Genomic DNA, 16,236 nt, shown 5'->3' on the forward strand with positions numbered 1-16,236 from the left:
TCCCATTCTTCTGAACTTCTCACCATAACTTCTAGGCAAATAATTTGAAAAATCATTATTGACAGTTTTGCTTTGGTATAAATTTAGATTGCCTGCAAAGTAAATCTCTTAAAAGAAAAAAAAAAAAAAGAAACCTGGAAACAAGTTGCTGTCGGAGAGTTAAGGCAACCATGACAGGTCTGTTTTGATAGACAGAAAGTGCCTAAAACAAAGATCTGCCATTACCTGTCTCAAGGTTAACCATCGTCTAAGCAGAAACCGTAACAGGGTATCAAGTTAAACTGTAACTTGGTGGTAGTTGATAGGATGAAGCTATAACCTTTAGTTACCTCAGGTAATTATAATACTAAAAACCACACTCCTAGGAGGAGATTTTATGCATAAATGTAGGCTGACCCTATTATAATAAGCTAAATTAAACTTGGGACATGCGCAGATGAATGTTTGTATAAGTGACCAATCAGTTACTCTAATGTAATTTTTCTTTGTTATCGTTTTGTATAAAAAGACATGATGTGTTTCCAAGAAGTGTGCTGGCTGATGTTAAATGCCCGGCACCCTACTCTGCAGACTGGCAATAAAGACAAGTGTCTCGACTCACTGTGTTAATTGGTGTTTTGCACACCGGGTGAAGAACCTTGATTTAGGGACAACAGTTTTGGTGACCCAGATGGGACAGCCATAAAGCCTTTCCCGGATCATCTCACCATTCCGGGCAGTGGAGAACTGGACCAGATAGGACTCCAGTGCGTACCGACCTGTTGATCGGGGACTCCTCTGGATCCCCTCCAGTGCTGGGACGGTGAGCGGCTCAAAGGTGCAACACTCAAGAGATATTTGTACAAGGATGAAAGGGAGGTGAATTCCTTCATTGGTAAGTATCACCTTTAAGCTTTTCCGTGGAATAAGAAGTGTGTTTGCACATAGACGCATGGTAATGGGGGGTTATCTTTGCTGACAGAAGGTCAGAGCTGAGTGCGCACAAGGTTGGTTTGGGTAAAGGTGAACTATGTGATCAAACCAATCCACGATTCCTCCCTGTAGTTCTGTGGGGTGTATTTTGAAAAACTGGAATGATTTCGGGGGAGATCTGATGACTAAGGACACAATGAAAAGATATTTTAATCAATGGTGGCCAAATTATCAATTGGATGATGGTGAATGATGGCCAGAAATCAGGTCTTTACAATTTAATACTGTATTGCAGTTAATGTTGTTTTGTCATCGACTTGGGAAATGGGATGAAGTTCTGTATATTGATACTTTTATGACTTCGTATAGAAATCCAAGTAAAAGTGTAAATTAGGGGGAGATATGGTAATGGCATGTATTGAAGAAAAAGAGAAAAAACAAGGGATTATAAGTTGCAGAGGGCACGAGCAGGAAGATGTACAGATGCTGACTCCCTCTTCCCCTCCCTCGTATAACACCAGAATAGGAACAAAGAACAAAAGGACTGTGGGACAAATCAGGGAAAAGGGCAAATGGGAGATGAAAACCTTAGTCCTGTCTCAAGTAGGACTCGGTGGCACACCCAGCCAGTAATACAGGCACCCTTGAGACAAGCAGTGGGGGCAGAGGGTTTACCAGTTTTTGTACATGTTCCATTTACTACTTCAGATTTGTTAAGTTGGAAACAATCTGTTGGTTCCTATCGGGAGAATCCTGACGGGATGTATCAACTCTTAGAAACTATCATGTTGACTCATAATCCTCACTGGGGAGATGTACAAGCTATATTGAATACCTTTTTACTGCTGAGGAAAAGAGAATGGTAATAGATACGACAAAGGAAGAGGGAGGAAAAAAGAATCTGCGGGAGGATCCTGACCAGTATTTACCTTTGAGGGAGGATCCAGGATGGAATCCAAACATGGGATTCGGAAAAGCTAAACTGAAACAGTACCAACAGTTGATCCTATATGGCATATAGCATGGGGCCCCCAGACCAAAAAATCTGTCTAAATTATATGAAGTTAGACAAGAGCCCGAAGAGAGCCCATGAGCTTTCTATGAGAGTTTATGTGAGGTAGCAGAAAAGTGGACTGACTTAAATCCAGAAGAGGAGGCAAATCAGAAAATGTTTAATATGTTTTCTATTGGACAGTCATCCCACAATATAAGGAAAAAGTTTCAAAAAGTGGAGGAAGCAGGGGGAATGTCAATTTCTCAGTTGATTGAAATCGTTTATAAGGTATGCAATAGTAGAGAAGAGAAGAAGGAACAAGTGAGAATGAATTGCAGGCCTCTCTTTTAGCCACAGCAATTGTAGATAGAAGAGGTGGGGTAAGAGGAAAGGGAAAGGGAAATTGTGCAGAAAGAGGCAGAGGCCCTGGAGCACAAAAAGCCCCTCCTTTGGGTCTGAATCAATGTGCTATCTGTAGACAGGAAGGACATTGGAAGAATGAATGCCTTAATAGGAGAAAGAAGAGCCAGCCAGAGGGCATCAATGTTATGATGTTGGAGGATTCAGAAAACGAATGAAGGGGGAAACATTAAAGCATCCCCAGAAGATCCCCTCATTCCAATAAAGCTGGGGTATGAGACAATAGATTTTTTGATAGATGGTGGAGCCACTCATTCAGTGGTGACTAGTTGTAAAGGGCCCCTGAGCAGAACTACAATACTGATTGTTGAAGCAACAGGAAAGAGAACTTTGCGGCCTTTCTACAACCTACAGAATGTACAATTGGAGGTACTAAATGGACTCACGAGTTTATATGCCAGAGTGCCCCCTCCCATTACTAATATGAGATCTGCTATGTAAATTGAATGCACAAATAACTTTTACTGAGAACTCTGTACAGCTGCACATACCCCAGGAAACAGCCTGGAAGGCTCAAATCTGCTTACTGATGGATAAGACCCCAGAAGAGCCTGAAAATAGCATCCCAGACATGATACTGAATGCGGTAATTCCTTTGTGGATGAACAAACCCAAACAATTTTTGCCTTGAAATGGAAGAGCCCCATGATGGGAAGAAAGGTGCAGCTGTGTTGGACCATGCTCCTCCAAGGATTCAAAAATAGCCCTACTCTATTTGGTAATGCATTGGCAAAAGACTTAGAACAATGACGGGGTATCTCAATCAACAAGCCCCTTTGCCCCTGGATACATCAGTGCACAACTTTCAACCTGGAGACTTAGTCTATATTCGCACCTGGAAAGATGAGCTGCTGAAAGAAAAGTGGAAGGGACCCTGCTTCATTCTGTTGATCACCTATACGGCCGTGAAGGCAGAGGGAATCAGCTCTTGGATCCACTACATGTGGGTCAAGCCAGCCCCTCCACCAGAAGCTAAGGATGAGTGGAGAGCCATCTTGGTGGGACTATTAAAGACTATATTGTCATGCAATCATGTCATAAAATGAAGGGTGATATACTTCTTATTCTTTTCCAGGTTATGGAATCAACTATGTTTTTCCAAAAATGGTTCAAATGAGAGAAGCAACCCTGGAAAATAGGGCAGCAATTGCCTATTTGCTTTTGAGGCATAATCACGGATGTGAGGAGTTTAAGAGAAAGTGTTCCTGCAATTTAACAGATAATTCTCAGTTAGTGGAGGAAAAAATACAAAAATTGAACGATTTGGCCTCAAATTTTAAAGAGCAGGATGGACTGGATCTTTCCTGGTTGACATCCTGGCTACCTAACTTAAATTGGCTAAAGCAATTGTTCCTAATAATTGTGCTCATAGTGATTGTTCTGCTGTTGAGTTGTTGTATGATTCAGTGTTTACCAGTGTACTTGAATTTATGCAACCAGTCACTGAACAATAGGAAACCCGAGCAAGTAATGATGACTAAAATAGAAGACAACCCTTTCATGAAGAAAATAGAAGAACAAGAGTTGGGGAAGGAGTCCTTAAGAGAATTATAAGGCGAGACTTATGGAAGGTGTAAAACATATCCATAAGTCTCAAAGCAGGGAATTTGATGTCGGAGAGTTAAGGCAACCATGACAGGTCTCTTTTGAAACTATGATGAGAATAGAAAGTGCCTAAAACAAAGATCTGCCATTACCTGTCTCAAGGTTAACCATCGTCTAAGCAGAAACCATAACAGGGTATCAAGTTAAACTGTAACTTGGTGGTAGTTGATAGGATGAAGCTATAACCTTTAGTTACCTCAGGTAATTATAATACTAAAAAACACACTCCTAGGAGGAGATTTTATGCGTAAATGTAGGCTGACCCTATTATAATAAGCTAAATTAAACTTGGGACATGCGCAGATGAATGTTTGTATAAGTGACCAATCGGTTACTCTAATGTAATTTTTCTTTGTTATCGTTTTGTATGAAAAGACATGATGTGTTTCCAAGAAGTGTGCTGGCTGATGTTAAATGCCCGGCACCCTACTCTGCAGACTGGCAATAAAGACAAGTGTCTCGACTCACTGTGTTAATTGGTGTTTTGCACACCGGGTGAAGAACCTTGATTTAGGGACAGCAAGGTTGGAGCTAAAATATTGGCAGGTGACGCGAGGTTGTTTCATAGTCACAGAGGTCACTGTAGGTCCACTGCAGCCTTCCCTGGGGACAGCGTGAAGCTTTATTCAAAGGAGATTTTCAGAAAATCCAGGAGATTTAAATACATAAGTTCCAATCTCTCCTTTAGCTGGCAAGTGTATGAGCCTATGTTCTCACTCTTGAAATTAAGCTCCTTTAACCCTTGTTTAAGTGGCTGGGCAGAGCTGTGGGATCTTGCAGTGCTTCCCTTGTCTGAACTTCACCTGATGACTCTGGCAAAGCCAGGCAGACTTTGGCGGGCACTGAAGGCATCCAGCCCTTTGCAGATGGTGCTTAGCACTTAACAGGATCAACCCCTTAGCGACTTGTATGGTGTCCCTCACCTCAGATGCCTTACTGTTTTTTGAATTATACAATGCCCACTGTATGTAATTAGCCAAGTAAGCTGCTTTCACCTAACCTCATAATAATAACCTTATAATCCCAGCTGGGTGTCTGTATAAAGGGGCTCCTTGTTAAGGGCAAAAGGGAGGTATACTCTTCCATAAAAAAATTAGGAGCTGACAGAGATGTAAAGCTAAAGGATTGCAAGATTGCTTGGCCAAACGTTTGAGGTTTTGGGGTTGTTTTTGGAGATCCCGGTGTTTAAACTTAGTTATTCAGCAGGTGGTCTGGCAGTAGCTGTATATGAGAAAGCAGCTCACTCATGGCAAGTCTTGTCCCCAGTAAGCTATCAGCATCTTAGCTTGTTTTGTTTTCTTTCCAGTCTTTTCTTACTCCTGCTTTAGCAAATGTAACAACAGCATCAAGTCCCTTCCTTGGGTGAAAATACGTGAGTTCGTCACCCAAGATGGAGCTTCAGTTTTGGCCTGATTTGGTTTCTCTCTTGGAAAAGCTAAATGGTCGGATGCTCCTGGTGGTTCTGGTCATTTTTCTTTTGATTATTGACCTTGTGAAAAAGAGACGTCCCAGGAATTTCCCTCCAGGGCCACAGCTCTTTCCTCTCGTGGGAACCATCGTGGACTTTAAGCAGCCCCTCCATCTTGTGCTGCAGAAGGTAAGAGCTTCATGGACATTTCTCCTACTAACAATATTTTACCTCTTCAGTGACTTTTGTCACCAAACCTGTGAAGCAAGGGCAGCCTCTGAAGAATGAGCTAGATAAAAACCACGTATGAGACATGACCCTTCTTGGTTTTATCTCTTACTATCACCTCCTCTTCCATGGAAGTAGGAAGGTCCAATGGGAAAGAAACCTGTAATGGAGGAAGACCTACATGTTCCTCCTCTTTCTTCCCATCTGACCATGACCATTTTCTTCTAGAGCCCAGGAAGAGTTTGGAGGTGCTGGGCCAGGCTGGGGGAGGGATGGCAAGTGCTGTGTGAGAAATGAACTGTTTGGACTGTGAACATCACCTCTAGAAATTGTATTGTCATCGTCTTTGCTCAGAGGCCAACAATTTGCCCCATTACATCTGAAAGAAACATTTAAGACCCCGAGTTAACCATCCCTGTGACTTCTTCTGTGTTGCAGAAAGAGGCAGTGATTGCTCTGGAAAGGTTTCCAGAGCTTTGACTCCCACCAAAGCCAACGAAAGAGAGATATTTTATACATGCTGAGTATGCTTCTCTGAAAAAGTGGAAGGAAAAGTTCTGACTTGCTAGTTGCAAATATCCTTTCTGGTGACTATTTATCTCTTGCTTTTACTTAGCAGGCTGATGCCAGCCTATCTACCCTGGGTTTTCACAGGCCGCTAGCACAGGTGTACCCTAGTGGAACCCCTGGGGAAGGCTGAGGCAGCACACTCAGGATATTTTGTCAATACACACAACTATTATTAATAAAATTAGTCACATTCATTTATGTGCACGTGATGACTGAGACACCCGTTTGGCCCCAGGCTGGTTTCATGAGTCACCAAGGCAGTTCAGGGTGACCAGGTGTGTCCTTTCATGTAGACTCATACTAAAAAGAGGATGGCCTGAGCTCCCTGGCAGAAGCAGGGCCCAAGAGACGATATGATCACCCTTTGCTCTTATACATCAGGGAGTTAAATGCTGCAGAGGAGACACTAGTGCTAGCAAAGTCCATGCAAGGAAAATGTCTATAATTTAGCCATAAATGCATTCAGGCTTAAAATTAGAAGTAGGTTTCTAGCTATCAGCAGTTGGAGCCACTTTCTAAATGGGATAGCTGGAGCAAGAAACCACACTACTTTAAACACAAAGTTGATGAAAGGGATTATTTATTGTGCTTTGCCCTCAGCAGCAAGAGCCTGGGTGTGGTGACCCAGGTGGTGCCTTCATCTCTTGTATTCTTCCTGTAAAGAAAAGGGACAGAGTAGGTCCCCATCAGTTACAAAGCAAGTGATGTCCTTGTTATAAGTTAAATTGGTGCAACCACCTGGTGAAAGCCAGGTCATACCTGGTAACAAATATAAGCAAACCATCTGTCCCACACCACAGCTCTCTAGCATTTTTTATGCTATATCTCCAGACTTCATGAAATAGTTTAAGTTGGATGGGACCTGCAGACTTGGGTTTGGGTTTTTCTTAAGTCCCCTTGCTCCAAGCAGGACTAAATTCAAAGTTATATGCCATTTCTCGAGGTCTTGTCCAGGTGAGTTTTGAAAATCTCCACCTTCTTGTTCTCAGAGGGCAATGAACTCTCTTTCAGCTTACTGGTCAGTACGGGAACATCTTCAGCGTTCAGTTTGGAAGTCTGACTCTTGTGGTAGTCAATGGGTACCAAATGGTGAGAGAAGCTCTTGTCCACCAGGCTGAAACATTTACAGATCGGCCAAATATTCCACTTCTCCAAGAAATATTTAGAGGCTTTGGTAAGCACAGCTACCAGGATTTTGGTACAATTTTTTCATCTATTTGCAATGATAACAATTGAGTGAAAGAAACAGGCTGAATTCAACCCTTGGTAACTGCATCCATAAAAGGTTCCACAGAGGAAGGCAAGAGCTGAGTTCAGTTTAATAATCTCACAGGTGTACATTTTTATCTCTCTGGGATTTAGGGATGGTGATGGGATCAAAGTCAGGTCTTGATGAAAGAGGAGAAATAAATGCAAGCTGCCCAGCGATCGATACACTTGAAGGGTTTTCCCCTAGGTTTTAATTTCTCCTTTACTTTTTCTCCCCCAGTTGCATATAGCTCCAGAGACAGGGTATGGTGCTCCTGCCTGCAGCTCTGCCAACAGTGTGATAGTACTTATAGTATTTTGGCTTACACCTTTTTTTCCCACGCAAAGTGACAAAGTAGCAGATTAAAGCAAATCCATAAAGCTAGATCTTTAGCATAAGCCAATTACTCCTGAATTTTAATTCCCAGGCAAAGCTATAGTTTTTCAATGTCTACGGGTTCTGTTTGCTTTGGTTTGGGATTTTTGTTCAAGATGAATGGCCATTTATGAATCCTGTCACTCATATATGACCCAGAGCGAGGTTTGTTCACTTGTTTTTTCCACCTACAGGGCTCATATCATCAAATGGGCATATATGGAGGCAACAGAGAAAGTTTGCTTTAGCAACACTGAAAAGCATTGCTGTAAGTTTTGAGTCAAAAGTGCAAGAGGAGAGCCGGTACCTTGTGGAGACGATTGAGGAGGAGAAAGGTGGGCAGTTAAGGTACAGCACCGTGCCCAAAGCTTCCAGCTAAATGAACAACAAGAAGTAAAACTGTTACTCCGACACAGCTTCTAACATGCAAAACTTTTCTTCGGTCCCTCAAATCTCTATCTTATACTTCCAGACTGCACCTTTTAGCATTATTTTAGACCTCAGGCCTACTATTTTAGTTCTTCCTTATTAATATTAAGCAAATATATACTAGGTGTTTATTAAAGCTTGCATGTGTATATGGCTAAGAAAGTCTCTCCTGTATTCTGCAAAGGAATAAATGCAGCTCTCCTGCTATCAGGCATGTATGCTCAGAGGCTTAGTTAACCTCTGCTTGTCCTTGGTTTTGCAAAGTATTTTAGAATTTGTTTAGTCAGGCTTTCCTTTTGTATCATGCACAGATGAAGCATGTGCCTTGCTCTTTTATGGTCCAGCTTTTAAGAACTGCCAGAGGGATATTAGTAAGAATAATTTGTATGTTGGTACATGGATGATGTTGCACTTCAGCTTTAAATAGAAGCAGATGGGGTTTAGCTAATTCTATAGAGCTATATATAGTAAACAAGAAAGATCTAAATAGGAATTGTGAAATTATATACTGAACTTGCTCCATTTTAATTGCTGTTGCACTGAACAGGCCAAATACTTCATGTTGCCAATTGATTATAGTCCTTTATAGTCCTAATCAATAAACTAATTAAGCTGCTGGTTTAGGCCTTTCTTCCCATTAGTAATGACAAATAGTGATCATGTCCATCACTCTAATATCTGAGCACCAGCCCAGTTTAATTACTTTCTTGAAGAGTGGAGAGATCAGCAGTCCTGTGCAGAGTGCCTTGCATTTCAAAGTGATGCTCCCCAGCATACTGACAGCAGCTCAGGGCTGGACTGGATTCGTTACTGATATTAGTCTTTCATACCATGGCAAGTAGCTCTCCAGGCTGCCTAAATGTGACCTAGGAGATGGTGGTCTCTGCTTGATAGCTCTCCCAAGGAATGCAGATGTGACGAATGTCACACCACACTTTGCTCTTTTAGGAGCTATGTTCATCAAGTCTATGGGCCATATGAGCTATTGCTGGATTTTATAGGTGGCCGCAAAGACTTTCAATCCTCACCCTCTCCCCTCTCTCCCATCCCACTTGATTTCTTTGTGGTGGACTATTAAAGGCCAGTGCGATGGCATTTTTGCAGTGTGGTTAGTGCTGAGCTCCCTGCCCCAGGCTAAGCTTTGAGGGACCCTCTCTTGGCATTTAAAATTGGCACCAAAACCATGTTGGAGCATGCAAACCCAACAGCCATAGCATGGCACCCTACAGGTTGTTTTCCCTGGAGAACAGTTCAAACCCTGCTTCGGCAGCTCTGTGCAAACATTGGTGTGTGCCAGTAGCCTGGGCTGGAGATGGAAAGAGATGTCCTTGGAGAAAGGATGTTGTGGCACACAAAGTCCAACCTCCAGCATCTTTCTGATGGGGGTGGTGGGGACCCCAGGACACGGAGTGAAGCCTTAGCATCACCATGGGTGAAAAGTAGGTGAGGTCTCACTTCACAACTGGTGATCTCGTAGAGAATGTGGTTTTGACTGAGACTTTAAAGAAAAAAAAAGAAATTTGTCTTTCATTTTGTTTCCTCCAGGACAACCTTTTGACCCTCATTACAAAATTAATAGCGCTGTTTCGAACATCATCTGTTCCATAACTTTTGGGAACCGCTTCAACTACCATGACAACCATTTCCAGGAATTACTGCACTCACTGGCTGAAATGCTGCTGCTCATCGGAAGTTTCTGGGGCCAGGTAAAGCCAGTCAGGTGCTTTTCTAGTTTCAGTGGCATGTAAGAGCTCAGAAACTGGAGTTTCAAAGGCACTCATGTAATCTGCTTTTCCCTGTAGAAAAGGAGTCATGCTATAAGGGAAATGACCATGAGTATTGTTTTACATTAGACTGGGTTTATACACAAAATCCATCAGGAAAGCAAGGAAGCAAGATAAAATTATTGAGGCACATGGAGAAAAAACACTGCAGGATTGTAAAACCAGTGCCTGACAGAACTGAAGAACAATGGAAAAACCTTAAAAATATCTATGTTTCTACAAAAAGAAGAGTTAATTAGTAGCACTCTCAGTGAAAATTCCCTTCTTCTCCCCCACCCCTTTCCCAACCAGTTTCTCAAATAACTATCTGAGAATCCAGGTTTATAACCAAAGCAGGTGGATTTGGGGACAGACTGCACATAGCTTCTGCATGGCCGCACACCATGGGCCAGATCTAATCTCTGTCCCCTCCACAGACCCCAGCATTAAGGGACTCCTCTGGATCCACACTGATTTATGACTGCAGTGGCCACCTCACATTAGGTGACATCTTTGGCCACCCAATATTAGACAACTTTATCAGCAGAAAATATCTGGCCAATTCTTATCTTGTTTGTACTTATTTACATCTGTGTAACTAAATTGACCTTTGCAACAAAACTGATTTTTTTCGTGGTAGCAAGCAGAGCTAATAAATTGTACTATCATCTCAACTGTGATACCTGTTTTTTTTTAACTCAAGAAATGCTCTTTTGCTCTGTTTGATTTCTCACCAGCTATATAATGCTTTTCCTTTGGTCATGAAATGGCTACCAGGACCCTTTAGGAGAATCTTCAGGCACTGGGAGAAACTTAAATATTTTGTGAAGGGGGTGATTGCAAAGCACAAAGAGGATTTGGACCAGTCTGAGGCAGGAGATTATATTGACTGTTACCTGAAGGAAATAGAAAAGGTAAGAGGGAAATACCTGAAGTCACCTAAAGCTTAACCCAAGAAATAAGCAGATGAGACTCAAGGCTGTTCTGTCACAGGAGCCCATGCCTCCCGCACTGCCTTTTCATCCCTACCTCTTCCATGTCAAACTTTTAGGAACAGCAAGAGCCTGATCACTTTGAAAACACACAGATTTTTTTTCCATTTGAAAGTATTTACACTTTGTCTTCTTCCATTTTACATTCTGTCATGCGGCGTAGGAGGACTCTCAGAGAACGTGTTCACGTTTCTATGAGAGCTCACAGGCCTGTGTTTGCTATTGTGAAACTTCACATTTTTAAAACGCTACCTGCTTTCAAAAGTCACTCTACAGCAAACAGGGTGTCTTTCAAAGCATTCCACAGGGCTTGTAATTCAATGAAAGTAAGGGGTAGAAATTTCCAAGTCGAGTGGTGATGGATAATAAAATAGCAACAGGACTTGACTTATGTATGGATGGTTTTGGATTGGGTTCTTGAAAGCACCTCCGCCTTAATAAGAGTTTTCATTGCCATGCTTTTCCCCAAGTGTAAGGGTGACACCAGCTCATATTTCCACGAGGAAAACCTGCTGTGCTCCACCCTGGACCTCTTCTTAACCGGGACTGAGACGACAGCAACTGTCATCCGCTGGGCTTTACTCTACATGGCTGCATACCCCCACATTCAGGGTAGGCCACTGATGAGTCCTTGAAGGCATTTAGCCCAACACCAGATAAGTAAAACTCAGAAAACAGAGTTATTTCCAGTTTTACCACATGTTGGACATGCCTATGCCCCAGTTTTCTTATTGGGAACCTTTTGAGCAAAGGTGGGTTTTTTTTCTCTCTTTCCATAGAGAAAGTGCAGCTCGAAATTGACACAGTGATCGGCCAGTACCGCCAGCCCACCATGGCCGACAAGGAGAACATGCCATACACCAGCGCGGTGCTGAGCGAGGTCCTGCGGATGGGCAACGTCGTGCCGCTGGGGGTGCCCAGGATGTCCACCAGCGACACCACCCTGGCCGGCTTCCACCTGCCCAAAGTACATGGAGACCACCAGCCCTCCCATTCCCCGCCAGAGCTAGGTCTTCATGGCCCAAGTCCCAGATCTCATCTGGAGGGGAACCAATCAGCAGGATCTTATGGAGATATCACAGTTATATAGAAAATACAAGCCCTCTTGATGGACGCTGTAGGGCTCTTATGGGTCTCACCTCCTTATGGAGGAGAATTGTGGCATCCTACAGTGTTGGTCATAATTTTCAGTTTTACAAGGTTTATCTCTTAAATTTTATACAAGAGACCCTCAAGCCATTATGGGAATAGAGGGCCAAGAAACATAGGAAAGCAAACAGTTTGGGTTTGTTAATTCCACAGAGTATTAAAAAATTATCTATTCAAAGTAACACTTGATAAAAGCCAGGTAATAAGTATTGATGCATACACACCGTTCTGGCATTATGAAAGCAAATATGAGATTTAGATATATCTAGTCTCTTCCATGTACATGATTGGTTGCATCAAGGAAAATTAAAAATAGAAAAATCTGGGCATTTTGCTCCACATTGATTAAACGATTTTTCTTTTTCTCATGGAGAATTTGGAGATAAACCAGATCAGGTCTTTTAAAAAAGGCACAATAAAGGGGATCTATTGAAAAATATTTGGTTGAATTGCTTCAAATTCCTATGGGAACACAATGTTATCAATTTAAAGATGGTTTATATTAACATCGCCAGTGACAGCAGCACAAGGTACGGATCAACACTATGGTGATATATAGAGGATCACGGGAGTGAACAATCTTGTAGGCTTTCACCCTCATTTAATTACATATAACTTAGGAAAAAACATTTTGCCCTTAAAAAAAATGTAGTTTACATTGTGTGTAGAACAGAGCTAATAATAAACTAGTCTGACAACACATTGGCTCTTCTCTGTCACATAATCACCCGTTTTCTCCACCTCTTGCAGGGCACCACCCTGATGACCAGCCTGACTTCAATAATGTTTGACAAAAACGTGTGGGAGACTCCAGACACCTTTAATCCTGAACATTTCCTGGAAAACGGCCAGTACAGGAAGCGGGAGGCTTTCCTGCCCTTCTCTGCAGGTAGGATGATGGATGGGGAGATGGTTTTCCTTTTTGCAATGCTTTTTTTTTTTCCCCAAGACACCCCCTCCAGAGTAGGGGGTACTGCTCCTTGTCCAGCTTTCAGCCCATGCCCAGCATTTCCCACAGTCAAAATCCCTGTAACAGTTAATACTGACTGCTCGGAGCAGAAGGGCAATTATTGTTATTGAAGCATGAAAAAATAAGGCTTTTTCCTCTTGCACAAGCTGCATAAATGTTTTGGGTTTTTTTTTTTTTCCTACGAGTTTCCCCTCTTCATCTATCCAAACAGCCGTTGCAGTTTGCTCAGCAGTAAACTTCTGGGAGAGATTTCTGCAAAATGTGTGGGTGAACATTGCCACCTAACCTTTCGAGGAAGAAAAGCTCCCGCAGCCTATGCAAGGCGGTGCATGAGAGAGGAGCCCGAGAGGTTGTTGAAGCTCACTCGGGACTCGGTGGGGTTATTTTTCTCTTTTTTAGGCAAGCGGGCTTGTCTGGGGGAGCAGCTCGCCAGGACCGAGCTCTTCATCTTCCTCACGGCCCTCCTGCAGAAGTTCACCTTCCGGGCGCCGGCGGCCACCACGCTGACCTTTGCCTTCACGCTCAGCCTCACACGCTGCCCCAAGCCCTTCCAGATCTGCGCACTGCCTCGCAACTGAGGCCAGCGTGGGGCTGCCCCACGCCCCCCCTGCTTCAGCCCTCCACAAGCCTGGAAAGTGCCCCTTCTCTTCTCTGCTCCATAGATTTGAGGCCAAAGCAATGGGCCACTGATGTCTAGCACCCACCAACACGCGGGTGGCAGTGGGAAGGGCAGGAGGGCCACATCCTGCACACTGCAATGAGGACAATCCTTGGGGCTTTTCCCTTTGCCTCCTGCCTCCTCCCCTCTATCACTTTGACAAAATGCATGAATTTAAAAGTCTTGTTACTTAATTTCTGCCATTAGCATCTCCCAGGAAGGTGTCTGCCAGCTGCAAAACCATAGGCACAGTAGGGTCTATGGTGACGCTTCCGTAGAGGGTATGTCCACCACCCAGAGACCATTTAGCAACCCCTAAATCCCAATGCTGCAGCATCCTGAATGACCATGGGCTGTGTTTTCTGAGGTCTCCCTGATCAGTGGGGGCAGCTGGCCTTGGACGTACAAGCTCTGGGTTCATGCCTCAACACCAATTTGGACTTCCAGGCGGCCATAGCCAATCCTGAGGCTCAGTGGCCAGGGCCTCGGTTTGGTGTGCGTTCCCCACACCACCGTGTTGCTGCTTTGCAATAGAAATAGAGATCCTTGCAGCAGGAGCATGCAGTTTTTTAATCTCATACAGATATGGAAGTTTTAATTAGGAGGCTACAGGGTGGTAGAAGCAGCTTCTACCATAGGCCAGCCCAAGTGGGATGGCATGAGGAGCCATACCTCCAGGTCACGAATGGAGTATTGCAAGTGTATGAGCAGGAAAGGTTTATCCAAAAAGGTTTCTGGTAGTAAAACACACAACAGGAAAGAAAAGTTGCAAAAAAATAATTGCATGGGGTTGCTCAGGAGCAGTTTAGCCGAAGCCCAACAGAAGGAGAAGCAGCAGAGAGTGTCAGAAGGGTCGTGCCCGTGACGGCTCGCCACTGGCCATCAGGAAGGAAACGGTGGTGCAGAGGCTTTGCTGGGGGAAGTCACGAGCTTGCCCACTTCCCTTCCGCTTCTGGCAAAACTTCGTGGCCATGCACGACGGGCATGTCCATAGGGGCCGAGGAGGTGGGTTGGGGGGATGGCACCACCTGCGATGGAGACACTGCTTCTGCCCATACCAGGGTCTCTTTGGAAAAGAGTTAATTACATATGCAACTTGTAGAGAATTTTTCAATTTATGTGACCAAGAATTAATGCTTAGAAATGCTGTCCTCTGTGTGCTTTTGTTTGCAATAAATTTTGTTTGTCACAGCAAAGACTGTTATTTTTTCCTGTTTTTTTCTTCTCACCTTTCATAATGACTTTTCTATGGGCACCCACATAGGATAGTGAACAGTTAACAGGAAAAGAGGATTAAATCAAGTTTCATTTCCACTGGCTTTAGCCTCCATCTCTGGCAATAACCACCTTTGCTGCATTACAAAGCAATCACTGTGCAGTGGCAGATTTATGCCACATGGGAGAGTCCTTTGCACATCACATCCCTGCCATGCTGGGCACACAGGGATTTTGTCAATGAGCTGTCCTTCTAACTGATTGCTTTAATCCTATTGCATTTTTAATTAATGTTTTGCAGTTACAGCCTCCCGTGTTGGTTTTTTTTTTTTTTTCTTTCTGAAAGAGAAAACATAAAAGATCTGTGGACTTTTCTTCACCTATGAAGTTTTCAAAGCCATGCAGGACTAGGCACTGCTTTCTCTGGTTTTATTCGCTCTGGTGTAGATCTGACCTCTGGCATGTGGTTACAGATTGTATTATTTGCACTGGCTTAGCAAACAAATGTTGATCTCTTCCCTTTTCCATTTCAAACTTGCCTTTCTCTGTTACTTTAAGGGTTTCCTTCCCTACTCATGGAGAGACTAAATGATTGAAGTCGTCTTCTTTTTCTTCTTTTTTTTTTAAGATCCGTTGGGAAAAAAACCCCACCCCACCCCACCCCATTTCTGAATGTAATGGTCCCATACCATAAATGCAGGAGGCACGAATTTGTTTATTTTTTGAGTGGAACATCGCATGTGAGTGAAGGGGAACACGTGCATCTCCACAGGTTCATGCCTAAGTGTGCTTAAAAGCCAGAGGTAGAAAGAGAGATTCTCCTTGAAAACAGTTTTTTCCAATTTAAGTTCCAGAATAAAACAGTGGTTTAACTTTTCAAGTTTCTCAAGTGTAAAGGTTATGTAGTGGCTTTGCTCTCGCACATATGGCCTTGCTGCAGTGGTGCTGTTGCATCTCTGTGCCTTGTCTTTGGCACTGGACAACCCCAACGGCCACAACTGATGTCCCCAAGAGAGAAAATGAACCCAAATATTCCCCCAGAGCACAAGGTGGCAGCTGATGACTGCAAATGACCGCAGCAGAGCCACATGGTGCGATGGCAAACTGCTGTTGCAAATGCCCCTGCTTCTTTCACAATAAAACACAACACATACATCAAAATTCAATGTGGTGTACATGCTTGATCATCTACCTGTCTCAGAGCCACTCTTAGATGGGAAAATTCGGCACAGCCTGTTACCAGCTACCACAGCTTGCAGAGCTGGGCATCTGCTTTGGCTTTTCAGCACCTGCCTTAGT

The 16,236-nt window shown here is 43.4% G+C and overlaps 1 protein-coding gene across 1 annotated transcript; it reads left to right on the forward strand.

Annotated features, from left to right (window-relative positions):
* The first annotated feature begins 452 nt into the window (after window positions 1-452).
* LOC104009336 (cytochrome P450 2J2) lies at window positions 453-14,907 on the forward strand. The gene is made up of 10 exons (XM_087731345.1): window positions 453-874; window positions 5,238-5,528; window positions 7,149-7,311; window positions 7,956-8,096; window positions 9,736-9,896; window positions 10,691-10,867; window positions 11,416-11,557; window positions 11,725-11,912; window positions 12,845-12,983; window positions 13,464-14,907. The coding sequence occupies exons 2-10, from the start codon at window positions 5,322-5,324 to the stop codon at window positions 13,640-13,642; spliced, it is 1,497 nt and encodes a 498-aa protein (XP_087587471.1). The 5' UTR covers window positions 453-874; window positions 5,238-5,321; the 3' UTR covers window positions 13,643-14,907.
* The last annotated feature ends 1,329 nt before the right edge of the window (window positions 14,908-16,236 follow it).

Source organism: Nipponia nippon, unplaced genomic scaffold (genome assembly GCF_047370975.1).
Source record: "Nipponia nippon isolate SJK-2023a ecotype South Korea unplaced genomic scaffold, ASM4737097v1 scaffold_5, whole genome shotgun sequence".
Taxonomy (NCBI): Eukaryota; Metazoa; Chordata; class Aves; order Pelecaniformes; family Threskiornithidae; genus Nipponia; species Nipponia nippon.